Here is a 15,790-nt window from a genome sequence, read left to right as displayed (position 1 = left end):
CAGATCCCAGCATTGATATTCAGACACGACATCCGGCATCATGTGATGACAAAACCCCTTAAAGGGCTTTTTATCTCCCCTCAATTCCAGCCTTATCTCCAATCTTTACATCACTAAGCTTTGAGGGGATCACAGTGCAATCCTAGAAGCTTAGATTTCGCCTTCTTCCTTTTTTTTTTATCAGTGAGCTTGAACTTCGGCAGCTCGATGGGAATACATCATGTTAAGAGCCGTGGATGACGGTGAGCAGCAGAGCAACCAGTCTACCTCTGTGTGATACTGCTGCACAAGCATGCAGACGACTTCCACTTCATTAAAATTGTGTGTTGAAGATGCTGCTTCGTTTTCATGACGGAATACAGCGTCTGTCTTCTATCTTTTATCAAATAATTGAAATTCAATTTTATTTTATTTGAAAGAGCCAAAATCACCACACACATTATCTCAAGGCACTTTACATCGTAAGATCGAGACCTTATAATATTATAGAGAAACCCAACAGTTCCCACAATGAGCTAACACGAGCAGAACCAGACTCAATGAGGGCGCCCATCTGCCAGGACCGGTTGGGAAGAGTGGAGAAAAATGTGGAAGAGAGTAAGGAAAGTCGAAAGAAAGAGGGAGAATTGGAACGAGGGAGAGAGAGAGAGAACAATGTTTTAAATGATGGATGCACCAGTTCATAGTAAAGATAATAAAGTCATTATTGTTGCGTGAAAACATTGATTCTGTAAAAACGTCTATTTGTCCAAAGCTAAGAAATGAACGACAGTAGCTGAATCCTCTCAGTTTTCACACAAGCACCATCAACATGTCCACATCATACTTGTTCCCTCTCAGCCTCTTCAGATTAAAAATTAACCTCTGGTGATGACGTTGTTTGGTGTAAAATACCCTTTGAAACTGCCCATTCATACAGGTAGACTTCTATTTATAACCACAAGGCCCAAGTTTCCCTTAAATCCTGCCAATGTTCAGTTAAGAGACGCACAAACACACACAGGGGCAAATACACACCTCACACACATCTTGACATGTTTGTGTGAAGGCCTACCTGTTTTTTAACGTGCACAGAAAACCATAAAAATCTGAATCCCATTAAAAGTGGCGAAGTAACCAAAAGAAAGTGTGTGTGCCGCTCCTTCCATTTATTTTCATTAGACCTGATGCAAGACAAACACATGCAGATTGTAATTTAAAGTGTTAGATTTGCAGTTATATATTAACTTCCAGGTTTGTGTTTATTCACTTTCTGGTTGTTCTGCAGCTACTGTAGCCGACCTTTGACCTCCCTCCCACTTTCACTGCAACAACTGCTTCTCCCCGACTCGTCCTCTGACACCTCCAATTGTTATCAACAAGAGTTTTGACTTGTAACATCATCACGTGTGTAGGTGTTTTTTTATTGTGTGTTGTTGTGTGTATGTGTGCATGCATCAGAAACACAGAGAAGAAACACAGATTATTTTTTTCTTTTTCAGAGCCAGTGTACCGAGCTTCTCGTTGCCTATATCAGCCAAACCCATCATCTGTGGCAAAAGATCTGCTGCCTTGTGTCACTCCATCTCGCCGTCACCCTGGCAACCGCTGCCGAGGTGAAGTGCCAGCTGGGATAGCCGACCTCCCTTGGCTGCGTTCCACAGAGCTGCAGTCCATAGCGCTGCCACAGGACGTATATGCGGGTGCACCGGTATGCAGTATATCAAAAATGTATAATTTGATTTCAAGAACAGGATTACATGATGCGTCCACACGGCTTCAATAGAGTCAACATGGCTTCATACAAAACTGGGAAATGGGGTTGGATAGAGAGAAATACTTTGGGTTTATGTTACAGAGGTGAAAACATAATAAACTGCCAGTGCTGCAATTACAGTGAATATTTTAAGGATCAATGAATCTGCCAGTTATTTTGTCAACGAGATGTTTTATCCATAAAATAACAGAAAACAGTGAAATTGTATTTTTTCCTGCAGCTCGATGAGATACAAATATTTTTGATGTTTCTTGTTCAACTTTCTTAAACTATAAGATGTTGAGTTAAAGAAAATCTTCTAATCTGAACATGGAACAGGCAAATGTTTGGGATATTAATTAAATAATTGATACATTATTGGAATTATTAGAGGAATTCCAGTTCACATGAACATAAATATTGGACTTCTATGTTATGCCTTTATGGGACTTGTGAAATGATGTTTGTATATTGTCTTTGAATCTCATGAAAGACACAATAAGTCTGAAAAACCTTTGACACGTAGAGCCTTATAAAACTTTACAAACCTTATAAAAGCAGAAGCATGTTCAATATTTCACTGTGTGTGTGTGTGTGTGTGTGTGTGTGTGTGTGTGTGTGTGTGTGTGTGTGCCATCTCAAGTATTTTAACACAATTTCCCTCATGTAAGATTTATTAAATTATTTGTCTGTTCAGTGAAAATAACCACAAGTGGAAGAAATAAATAATCACAAGAAATGCACAACAGACTTACTTGTACATTAACTTAAGGGCATGTTTGCTAATTTCCAGAAAGAAAGAAAAGTTTCCTATGAAGGAAAAACTGGAATAATTTCAGCTTTTTGTCCATTTTTAAACTGTGACACAACATAAAACCACTGACACAACACAAAAGTGAGAAACACCTTTAAACACCTGATAAATTATTGCTTATCATAAAAACAAGAAAATGCTGAATAATAATTGTCCCTTAATTCAAAAACCATGTAGGGAAGAGTGGGGTATTAAAATCTGCAGCATTACAAGGGAACTTATTTTTTATTATTAACTGCACAAATAGCTTTTTTTCTGTTTGAAGCCTTAAAGTCTCAGAAAAATTGAATGTAAAAGACATAAAACTTGTTTTCTTCTCAGATTTCCGTTTAGCTTTTGGTTTTATGTCCCAAAGGTTGATCCACTGTGCAGGAAAATACTCGACGAAGCGAAAAGGGACATCTGTCCTGCTCTGAAATGAACGACTGGATAATTACTGGACATATGTAGTGTAAGAAAAGTTAAGCAGATACTCGAGTCTTTCGGGGAAACGTTTCTCTGAATATATAACCACACACTTCACAGTGTAAGTTATTTTCACGTGTCGCTGTACATCCTCTTGCAGTCTATGGAGGGTGACGGAGTATCGGGACCCATGCTGCCCACCTGTGAGTACGCGTCCTCCGGGGTGCGCGGGAGTCCAGGGGGCGTCATGCGCTTCTCTTTCTGCCTGCGGTTGCAGAACCAGACCCGGACCACCTCCTTCTCCAGCTGCAGAGTGTCCGCCAGAGAATTGATCTCCTGCGCGGAGGGTTTGGGACACTTGAGGAAGTGGCTCTCCAGCGCGCCTTTCACGCTCACCTCGATGGATGTGCGCTTTTTCCTCTTCCTGCCCTGCGTGGCGATCTTGTCGATGCTGGTCGGGCTCCCGGTCGTGGAGTCGGCCTCCTCCAGCCATTTGTTGAGCAGAGGCTTCAGCTTGCACATGTTCTTAAAGCTCAGCTGCAGCGCCTCGAACCTGCAGATGGTGGTCTGTGAGAACACGTTGCCGTACAAGGTGCCCAACGCCAAGCCCACGTCCGCCTGCGTAAAACCGAGCTTGATCCGTCGCTGTTTGAACTGTTTGGCGAAATGCTCCAAGTCGTCCGACGTCGGTGTGTCCTCGTCTGAGTGCGGCTCATGGTTCACACCGTGATGCTGGTGGAGGTGTGTGTGGTGATTGTGGTGGTGATGCTGGTGGTGATGCTGGCTGCCGTGGTCCAGCTCCGGGGACTGGCCGCGCACCAGCCCCGGGTGCATGAGGCTCTGTCCGGCGTGTGAGCTGAGCATCCCGTTGACAGTAAACCCGCCTGGCTGGGAGTAGATGAGGGACTGCTGTTGCTGCTGCTGTGGCCCCTCTGAGATGCTGATGTGCGCCGCGGAGGAGCCTCCCCAACTTCCCGGGTGCGTCTGATGGGGTCCCAGATGTGGGGACCTGTGGTGCAGAGCGGAGCCGGAGTGGAGGTCCTCCCTGCCGCCGTTTCTCTTCACCTCCTGCGGCTGGGAGCTGGGCGGCCACGGGGAGCCGGCCTCGACTGCTGCCACCGCGGCTGCGGCTGCGGCGGCTGCGGCGTGCGGCAACGATGTGACCCACTGGTGAGCGTGGCTGAGCATGTGGCCCCCGTTGCTCGCTACCATGGCTCCCTGCATGAAGTCACTCTGCACCATCTTAACTGACGGGTCTCCTCTGTATCCACTGGAAACACTGGTCACAGCGGTGCTGCCCGGCTGCATGCCACCACCCCTTCGGTCAGAGTGAAGGACCGGGCCGGATAAAATCCTGCTGCTAGCTAGATATGGACTGGAGGTGGCGGTTGCCATCCCACAAAGCATAAATCTTGATATGTATCGATCAAAGTCCCACTTTTTCTAATCCATAAATTCAGTCTAGATCAACATGGGTTATTTTTGTCCAACTGGCAAATAAAATCACTCCATATCGGCTTAGATCCTAATTTTAGTTGGTAAAACGCGCTTCGTTACGCATTCCTGTGCGACAAAACTTTTCTGTCCCGTGAGCTGCGCCGTGCGTAATCCACAGACCTGACGATATGGCAGAAGACCCTCTCTGCGCCCAAACGGATGAGCTGTTCGATTCTCTGTGTATTTACGTTCTGGATGCGAGTAAAGTGTCTCTGTAACGACTCAAATCAAACTTTAAAGCCTCTAAAGCGGTGTGGTCCTCTCAGTTCACTCCATCTGCTCTAACCGGTGCGTCCTCTGCGCAGCGAGGGAGACGGGCATGTGTTTACGTTGTGCCGGGGCTGCGGATTCCTCTCCCACCTCCGTCCAATTACAACTGGAAGAGTCTGCAAAGCTCCAGCTGATTGGACGCGCAGCCACAGAGAGGAGTTGGTGCATCTCACAGTTGAAGCCTGGGGTGCACAAAGTTCTTGTAGCAGGAAAATGCAACAATGCAAACGGGAAAAAAAGACACCGAGTGATCCGTGTGTGTTTTTAAGTAACCTGGGCACAAATTAGGCTGAAGAAGAAAAACCTGCAACAAAAAGTCTCCCAAAGTATAAAAACAAGGTTTATGATTATATAAAACATTTTTTAAGCATTATTATGCTTCTCCCTGAGGTTATGAAGTCATTAAAGTTGCTTGTGCCAGACTGAATAACTGCGTACAGTGGTGAATTATCTCCTTTGGAACCGCAGATGCAGCGAGGCCCGTGTCAAGGATACTCCAGTCAGCTTTGGGTAAACAGAGGGTTTGAACGCCTCCTGCATCTTAATGCGCTCTCCTTTTCATATGGTAAAGAAAAGGCCACAGTGGCGTGACGCGCCGCTCTGGTGCGCGCTGAAGGTGCACACACACAAAACCGGGCCATGCAGCAGTTGCACAAATACTGTCCCTCCACAAAAACCCAGTTCTGCTGGGAAGATGTTTCCTTGCTGCGTCAGTTTGCGCTGAATAAACACGCAGAGGAGAATGTTCGAGCAAAGTTTTGTGAGTGGAGAGCCAGGTGCAGCCCAATGAATGTGCCAATTGATGCTTTTCAGCGGAGTTGATTCGTGGCCAAAAAAGGTAAAAGATAAATACACACAAATTGCGTTTATCCATAAATCTACAGCTTAAACTGAACCTTTTGTTATAAATGCCCTTATATCCCCCACTATGTTCACTGATCATGTTAATTTATATCACTTTTAAATTGATTTGACTGAAAAGATTGAAAAAATCATATAAAGGCACAAATATGATATGATCTTATAGAAAAAGTTGGTTTACAAAAGTTAACTAGGTTCTTCATGGTCAAATTAAACTTAGTGAGTTATGCAGGATCAGAATCAGTAGAGACAGTTCAGGAGTTTTGAAATGAAGTATTTTTTCACATTTAGTTTATTTTTGTCTCCTTAATAACTCACTTTATCTATGTGTCCAGTCCAGTGAATGTTTTTGGCAGGATGGTACTCCTCATCTCCTGAGAGTATACAGTAAAACCTCACTCAGTCAATGGTAGAATCACATGATGTATAAAACAAATTCATTTCTCAAAACAAATTTAGCAGGAGAGTCAAAAATGGCCATGTTTAAATAAAATGTTATATGTTGTTTAAAATAGCTGCATAAACGTTCAACCTGTGATAGTCCAGAAAAACTCTTTATGCAACAATCACAGAGCTGCAACCTTATTGAAAAAAAACATTGGTAAAGATTTAATAAAGTCAAGCTAATGGCTTTATAGATCATTAATGAAAATGTACTTGTATGTTTTGTTCTGTTTTTAGCAAGTTATAAGAAAAACTTTAAGGCGTTAAGTTTTTTGAAAAATCTCTTCTCGTGTAGATCGTCCTCTAGCATGACACTCGGCTGTAAATGTTAAATGGCAATTAAAGGAAGGGTTCTGAGAATATGATCTTAAAATAACAGGTCCAGTAAGGTTCCATATTAATTTGTTAATACTTCTATTTTGCTCCAGATGCTCAGCAGCTGCTGTCCTGAAGAGCTACATAAAAACACGAAGGACACACACCACACAAACCAGTGGACTTTTTAAATTGAACATCAAAATATTTAATTTTTTTTTCCTACATTCTTTGTGGACTGTATAGACTTTGTGGTTTTAACATTACAATACTAAAATGTTAAACATATATATATCTATACATAATAAATTAGAAGAGTGCAACAAAGTTAAGCCAGGAATCTGCATCACGACTGTATAGAATACATAATATAAAACCTACTATCATTACCTCAGATGTTCGTATTGTAACAAATAAGCATTTCAATCAATGGCTTGTAACAGGGATAAGTTTTCACTATTATTAAATTTGATTTGAAAACACTACATTAATAAAACCAGTTGTCAATATATATGTTAATAATGTGAGACATTTCAGCGGCCTGTAAAGTGTTAATGTTGATTAATCAATAAAAAAGCCAAGATAACAACATAAATAGTTTTCTTACTGGAAGTGATCCAACCTGAGTACTTCAACACTGTTCTTAAATTTCATTATTTCATTAAGTAATTATTCCACAGCTTAAAAACCTGTTTGTTGTTGAGCTGCATTCGGTCAAACAAAGTAAAAAACATGAAGCGTAGCTGTTCAAAAGCCACGCAGTGTTTCTCATGTTTCCAGCCGACCAGCGCGATGTAGAGAAAACCAGACGACTCAGGGAATGCACTAATGTTTTTCATGTGTTGTGTTGGCTGGTCACAGCACTGGGTCCTCTATTTGTTATTCATGAAGGAAGCTGGGTGAAGAGGCCTTCTTATGATGCACATTTTTCCCTCTGCTCTCCCTCTCTCTCTGCACGCCGCCACTCGACAACTGAGCAAATAAGCTGTTTTAGTCATAGTGAATACTGCAATTTATACAGCACAATGACACCATCAGCTAATTGACATTATTTCTTTTAGATCTACTTTAAGTCATTTAGATGTTCTCTACTCTCTCCCTCCCTCTCTCTCTGTGTATCCCACTCCTCTGTTGAGTCTTCAATATGCAGATCGGCCATTTCTGCCCCTGGGCTATTTTCTTTGGTAGACTTTTGAAATATGCAAATGCTTCCAACAAAAAAAAAATGCAAAGGAGAAAAAGGAAAAGCTTCATCTGGGCTCCAGGAGTTTTTCCATTCAAAGAAACAGATGATTTTTCTCGTGTTCATGCTCTTGTTGCAGATCTGTTTGCTTTGTCAGTCAAGGGTCTCACTAATTAAGAAGCGAGAAAAAAAACTAAACCAGCAGACAAAACAAAATTAACTTGCAAAGATAATAGTGTTCTTGCTGGTATCGCCACAGCTAAGTTTACTACTCTATATTCTCTGCAGAGACGAGAAAAGATCTTAGTCTTTATGTGTTTAAGTTGTTATCAGGTGATGTTGAACACTAGAAATCTTTCTCATTGATTTATTAATAAATCTGTTGTGACGCTCCCTCCACTGTGAGACCAAGCGTTGTGGTGTTTACAGAATGAACTGCACACCGCTGAGAGAACAGAACACATCTCCATGGATTCCATCCCGCACTCTTTCTATTCCACCTCTTCCATGTCATCTCGTGGTTCTGATCATGAGTGTGTTTGACCTTCAGCTCTCCCTGAGTCAGAGGGATCCTTCACAGCGTGAGCCTCTACCCACAACCCCCCGCTGTGTGTTTAAATCAGAAGCAGAGGCGGCCGCGGAGATGAGAGCGAGAGAATGAGGAGAGACAAAGTGCGGTGGTAGTCGGGCTACAGAGAGAGTGGGAAAACAGAGGATACGGAGGGGAAATGATCAAAATGTATCCATTTCCAAAATTCCCCCATTCACATGGACTGAAAATATGAGACACACATGACCAATTATATTCAAATTTAAAGTCAGACGACATCTCTGAGGTTCCAACATGTGTCTTATTGCACTTTGATGTGACATTTCATTCAATAACCGAGTTTAAAGATGATTCATCTGGCATGAGAAGTTCGCCGAGACAAAACACCCATTTCTCATGCACTTGATGTGGTGGAATTACTCAGCAGAAGGATGCTCTCAGCCAGGAGAGGAAAGGAAGAGGACAGTTGTGTTTACAACACTGGAACAACTGCCACTTACAAACCCTGCTGCGACTTTGCTGATGATACCTAATGGACAGATGCACTTGTTAAACACTGTTGTGGGCTGGCCCAGTATAAGCAGGGTGAAGATAATGTGTGAAAATTACATTCATTAATCCCAACGGATCATTTGAGAGGGGCCAAAGTGACAAGGAATAGAACACACAGAAAATACAGCAGGGAAATTTTACAAAGACATCGCTCATCTCTTTTTCAATGTGTGTCTGTGTGTGTGCATGTGTGTTTGTGTCTGTGTCCAGGTGCTTGCAGGTGTGCAGGCACTGAAATTTTCCAAGTGTCTATATGCATTTACATAATGGTGAAAGATGTTCTCGAAACGGTGGCATAAAGTCTATGATGAATATGTATTCCCAAACCAACATGGGAGAGCAACATCTGGGTCATAACAGAGGAAAAACAGAGGGAATTCAGAAAAGATTAGACTCTTGGGCTTCAGCGCATTCAGATAAATTCAAGGCCTTTACCACCAAAAAAATACTGTGCTTATATAGCTGCAAAAAATAAGATATGGATGTTGGATTAAAGAAAAGGAAGTCTTTTAGTTTTTAATTTCCTTTTAGCTTCAACCAAAGCTCATGAACTGAAAGAGAAATTTAAGAAAAATAAATTGTGACTAAGTTTGTTTTTGTATTTGTGTCCTCCCACACTGGCATCTAATAGCATTTTATCCACGTTCTCTCTAAAGTTCCCCTGCCGTCCTTAGTCTACGGCTGCAAACAGTATGACAGAGAAATTTAGTCAGGAAATACCTGCAGCTCTGCAGCCTGTGGCTACGGACAACTGTAGCCCTGTACCCGTGCACAGTCACGAGCCAAGTCAAACAGCGGGTGTCCCTGAAGGGCTGGTCTGGCTAGGTCTGGCTGGCCCTGAGCCTTTCATGAATGGACAGATTTCTCTGAGGTCCACATACTCATAAAGGCTCTCTGTAGTTAAGATGATTTCTCAGGTGGGTTTGGAGGAAAAGAAGGAAGTATCAGATACTGAAATATTAAGTGACCCCTGATACAAGTGGCAGAATGGGTTGTGGCATTTTGATTCATGATCCTGTGGTCCTGTTACACTGTTGTTCCTGGAGATCATGGATTAGATTTGCATAGCAGGTATAATAAAGTATTTGGAATTTATTAGGAATATCCAACCATGGATAATCACTGTATCATTTACCTTTTTGTCTGTTGCATTTCCATTAACGACAGTGTACAAAGAGGCTCACAGTGTTTACACCAGTTATAAATAAAAACAAACCTGTGATTATTCAGCAGGCTGATGAGAAGTGGAAGAATTTATAATGACTTGTTTGAGCACTTTGAGAACAGCGTAACAAAAGAACATGTCAGTGTTACCGCAAAGGTTTCGGCACAGAGTAGGACTGTGTGGATCAGCCAAGACGTCAATCAAGACACCTTACAGTGACATCTAATTAAATAAATACAGTGAATACTTTTAAACACAGCAGGTTAATGATGTCATGCCGCTTTGGAAATTAACACTTATTCACTGCACAGTGAGGAGAGTTTCACATCAACACTGCACACTTCATGAGCTACAACTCCCACCACATGCTCCCAGAGGGAGGAGAGAGAGGAGGATATTTATGGTTTCAGTTCGTTTAAAATTTCAGTCATTTCAAATTACACATTTTGCTTTTTAATGAAGGACAACATGGAATATATTATGAAAGATAAAAACACCTATCTTTTTGTGGATGTGTTACTGCAAAGTTCACACATGTATGGAAGAAAAAGAACTATTAACCCTTTGCACTATTAACTGTCTTTGTTCAGTTATGTTTAGGCCCACTTTCTATGAGCCATGCTTATCTGTACAAAGAGGCAAGTTGTTCCTTATGTTTTTATTAATGTTTACAAAATCATTTATAGATCATTAAGCTATATTTTAAACGTAAACTTTTTTTCGACAGATCAATTTCTCTGAGAAAAAAATCCCCAAAATTGAGTCTGTGAAAAACGATTAAAAACTGAAAATGCTAGAAAGTGGAGGTTGATTTGAGATCTTTTGATCAAACTGATAGTTCAAGGACAGGAATGAACAATCGTTCTTTACATTTACAACAGCGAGTAAATTACCTACTGATGAAGATGGCTTTAATTTGATAATGAATGTAAGAGTGTATTTTTCATGGACAATTTGTTTTCTGCCAAAAGTACATAATCATGCTAAACACTGTCGACTTGTAACAAATACAGCATTATTAAACTTTGTGATGGACATGTTTGGGCATTGGCAGGGTATGCTTAACGTTAGGGAAAGATTATGGTTTTCTTAAAAAGTTCACAGTGACTTCAGACACAACGTGTTCATTCACATTTAACCACAAAAAGCCATTAATCTTTCCCTGACTTTAACCAAAGTGCTTTTGTTGCCTCAGTCTGACAGGCCTCTGAATAAGGACCCCAGTCTTGAGTATGACATGTGTGTTCTCTGTACTGCTGCCATTTATAAATATACAATTTCATTCATTCATTTTACAAAATCCTCTGAACATAATCCAGGCGATGATTACATTACCATTACAAAATTGGGAAACAGTTGTTTTACAGAGTAGAAAACAACTGTTCACCCTAAGCACAAATCACCCCCAGAATTACAGATCCACACGAGGCTAGATGGAGGCCAGTGATCTTCCATCTGTATTTGTATGAATCCACCAAAGTCTATAGGGGCTTTTGTACTTTTCAGCACAGGTGCCAGTTTTACATTGTACAGAGATTCATAGTGACTGAGCTCTCAAACGTTATATTAACTGCAAACAATTCTACATTCCCAAGGCTTTCAGACTAACACAAACATTATGCACCAGGAGGCAGATACAGGAAATCAACGTCAATCAAGGAGCACATCTTTAACCTATGACAAGGCTTTGTTGGTTGCAAGGTTTGAATTCTCTTCCTTGAGGAAATGTCCTGCAGATCCAGCAACTCACCTTGCGTCATCAGACCCGAGCGCTAACACCGCATGCAGGATCAGAGACGACCTTGGCATGCACGCAGTGAAACCACAGCCCACTTCAGCATCTCACTTTGATGTACATTATCAAAGACCTTTTTTCTCTCCTCTCCTCCCCGGACCAAAGGCTACTATTGTTTTTGTTGTTGTTATTGATATTGTTTTCCTCCCTTATAACACAAAGCAGTCTGACCATGACTCTGATGCTAATGTGGAGGTGGAGAGGGTGTTTTAATGAGCTGAAGAGTAGATCAGAGGGGCTCAGGGGGTTACAGAGAGGGAAAAGGTAGCACTGAACATCAAAACACATCTAGTACTTGTGCTTTTCACCAGCCATGACCTTCCAACACCAGCGAGGAAATTATGAGTTTGAACGGCACAATATTAAAGAAAACAACACGGGAGGACAACCGTTACTTTGGTCACCGCTAATCCAATCAATAACTGTTCCTACCAAGAAGAGATGACAGAGAAAGTTCAACGTAAACACACAAATTCTCAGTAATTCATTTTGAACCATTCAGACCTTTCAGCGAGTAGAGTTACAGAGTTCAAAATGAAGGAAACATTTGTAACCTGTTAGCTTTTATTCAACATTTTATCTTCACCTCCCTCTGTCAGTAAATAGAGCTCCACAAACGTGCACAGTTATGAGACAGGGTATCAATTGTTAAAAACATATAAACAGGCTAAGGTACTTGAAAGCACCAGAATATAGCACGCATACATTTCTTCAGCCATTAACATGCCGCCTCGCTTTGTGAATTCTGCCGACAATGACCTGCTCCTTTCACACATGGACTCACTTAGACATTAGGACTTTGAACAATGGAATCGGCAAGTTAAAATCGGTTTATTGCAATGTCTGATCTATCTGATTTGGACATTGGTATTCTTAGTTCCAGCTCTCCTGGGTTATGTCTGGACCAGTCCAGGGTGTCAGTGCATGTTTGAAAGCTCTACAGGCTTTTAGAAGGACAACTTTGGAGCACAAAAAGGCTCAGAATGTTTGTTTAGATTTACATAAATCATCACCTCTAAAGCGACAACTGATTTAAAGATTATGACTTAAAATTATGTTTAAACTTCATTACCTAATCTTGAAATCTTGATTTGAAGAGATTCACAGAACCAGAAGCCTAATTTCCCCTCATACCTTCAGCACGTTAATCCTGTCTTGCATTGACCACAGTCTTATCTAACCTGCTCTGTAGAACATGTATGTATATTACAAAATGGAAAAAGTTAAGTAAACAAGAAGCATTTTACGGTCTCATAAGAATTAAGCTGCTCCTACAAGAACAGAAATATACATAAGTTATAGCAAACAAAAAGAACCAAGAGAAAACTTCTATTAAAGTCTTAGACAATAAGACACCAGACTCGACTCACATTGTCTGCACAGACCGTGATCGATGGACAAAAGCTTTGAATGAAAAAACAAAAGATAAACCTGAACTGTCTGAACATTTACAGTAGAGCTCCTTGTTGTACCAGAACATTTTATTGTTCCTGTGTTTTTTTAAAGACTGAATGTTACTTCAGACAGCTGCTTTATAAATTTGATCCAGCCAACAGTTATTTACTTATAGATACAAAAGAGAATATGCTTCTGTCAGCATGCCCCGACTCTTATCTGTTGTCGTGAGATGTAGCATAAATATACATCAGATTACTGTCTGTAAGTTCGTCTTTACATCAGCCAGACGTGACCCTCACTCTGCTTCAGACTGATCCTGTTGTCTGAGCTCCTGCTGTGATGAAAGTTTTTGAACATCTCAACTGCCTGTATAATGAGATTATAAAAATAAAAAAAACCTACCAGCGCTGAGATGGAACCTTTGTCTTGTCTATCTCCATAAATTAGTTCATTGTGAGGAATAGTTGCCGCAAACACCTGGCCGCATTGGTTTCCGGGTGCAAAAAAAACCATGTTGTCTCCTTCAATGGCAGAACTGAAAGAAGAAAGCATCAGCTTCATGGTTTACAGAGGAGTCTGTGAAAACAACGTCAATGACATTCATTTAATGTAAAGATGAAGAACTAATATTCAACTTCAACAGCTGATGACAGAGTGGGTTAGTTCTGAATCTATGTTATAAACCTCATCAGTAGACAAATACTAATTCGATATTTAAATATAATTTACAGACCGATAACATTTAATAAGACTTTTCAGAACATTTAATTAAACAATTACTTTATGGCCAAACCCTCAAACCTCTACACATTTGTATTCTTGTCAGCAGAATTATGTTGAAACATTTAACATTGGGTTGTGGTTGGTTGAGGATTCAATGCATTTTGAAAAGCTAATGTAATATAAAAAAACAATACAATTAAAATTTTCTCAAAATGATTTTGATTAATAAATCACTGACAGTGTTTTTGTCTCAACTTGATAAAAATACAGTAAATAATAATTTATAGTTCATTTAAAGGATTTACTGGTTTATTCAGATTACACATTAAAAAGACAAACATGTGCATCTCACAGGTTACCCTAAAGTCAACTACTTTGACCCTGAGTGGCTCCTTCAATTCTTCCGCTGCCACCATGAAATCTGCGTATATGAAGCGGATAATCTCCAGATTAATTATAGATAAGTACTATTAAATAGACATACACTGCAAACACAACACTCTCCATCTTCATCTGTGATACAACAATATCAAAATTCAAAACATGTCATTTTCAGAACTCTATCTAAGCCCTAATAAAGTACAACGATTTGTGTCCCACAGCTTGAACTCTAGAAAATGTCTCTCTGGGTTTGATATATATGATATGGTATATATATATATATATATATAAATGATAATTAGCAGGTGTAATGGTGACCATGGTCACCATCTGAGTTAGATAAGCATATTTAGCTAATTAGAAATACACAGAGTTCATGAGTTGTTGAGTTGTTTGTAGTTCTGCAGGTACTGGGATAATGTTGATCTAATAATGATGATGGCAATCAATCTTTACCAAGTCAACCACATCCTCAAGAAGGATTAATTCCCTGAAAACCAAGAATGTGCTAACTTTGGTGGCTCTCCATCCAGTAGATTGAAAACTTTGACCTGGTAGTGCTGCTAATGGAAAAATCAGTGAAACACCACAGTCATTGAAAGAATGAATCCTCTGGACACCATGAACACACTGTATATACACTGTGTCTATCAAATTTCAAGATATTCCAAACAATAGTCAAAACCACAAATATGAATCTCATTGTGGTGATAAGTGAAAAGTCAGAAATCTCCACATTTAATAGGGTTCATCATCTTTGGTCATGGATGTCTGCCGAGTTTCCAATAACTGTTGAGTTATAAGTGAAAAACCACATGTCCATAGATCAACTGTACAGCATGAGTATATATTCTGATAGCTATACAACTGATGTAAATACTAAGTATTTTCACACAGAGCAGCTTTAACAGATGCATTTCCTCTCAGCTGTTATACTGTTGTGGAAAAGCATTAGAAGAGGGAATTTATCAATAGTCTCAGAGTCTCAAAACCAGGTTAGAGTTCAATACCGAGACTAAAGTGTACTCGAACAAGGCAGATGGGAGGAAGAGAAAGAAAAGACTTGTTTACCTTTCCTCCCCTTCTGAATAGAGGGGGATTCATTAGCTGCTGTGTAAATCAATCTGCTTCTCCTTAAAGGCCTGTCAATTTGCTCCTGATGTCTGGCAGCCTGACATCGCTCACTGGATATTTAACTTGAAAGCCAATTAATCATCATGATTAATTCACTCACAAACCGCATGGAACTGTTTGACTTTACCTTATGGAATAAGAGCCAAATTCTGTGGACTTGAAAAGAAAGAGGAGAGAGGAGGATTGAGAAGTCTCACAGCTCCATTCACTCTCCATCAGTCTCTTGACATACACAGTTTCAGCTGGAACTCCACACCATCATTGCAACAACAAACCTAAAGCTCCTCTTCACCACTCGCAATTATATACACACAAGGATGGTATTTGATGGTACTTGTTATTGTGTTTGCTCTTAAAATCCATTACATTAATGGAGTTTTGACCTTTGAATACGAATAAACATCCCCATGATATAAAACAGCAAATTTTGACACTGCTTAACATGTGCAGTCAGGCTAACATCTTCCTAGCTGAACTGAATATTTCCTCCTCCTTCTCAAAAAAGAAAATTACATATTAGAAGAGGAGTGTGAACACATATTCGATTCGGCACTTTCTAATTATCTTT

At 40.4% G+C, this 15,790-nt stretch overlaps 1 protein-coding gene across 1 annotated transcript; it reads right to left on the bottom strand.

Moving 5' to 3' along the window:
- Window positions 1–443: 443 nt before the first annotated feature.
- pou3f3a (POU class 3 homeobox 3a) lies at window positions 444–5,173 on the bottom strand. The gene has a single exon (XM_020100556.2). The coding sequence runs from the start codon at window positions 4,359–4,361 to the stop codon at window positions 3,087–3,089; it is 1,275 nt and encodes a 424-aa protein (XP_019956115.2). The 5' UTR covers window positions 4,362–5,173; the 3' UTR covers window positions 444–3,086.
- Between the last annotated feature and the right edge of the window lie 10,617 nt (window positions 5,174–15,790).

This window comes from Paralichthys olivaceus, chromosome 10 (genome assembly GCF_024713975.1).
Source record: "Paralichthys olivaceus isolate ysfri-2021 chromosome 10, ASM2471397v2, whole genome shotgun sequence".
Lineage (NCBI taxonomy): Eukaryota > Metazoa > Chordata > Actinopteri > Pleuronectiformes > Paralichthyidae > Paralichthys > Paralichthys olivaceus.
The sequence above is the reverse complement of the archived record's forward strand: the minus strand, read 5'-3'. Positions and strand labels throughout refer to the sequence as shown.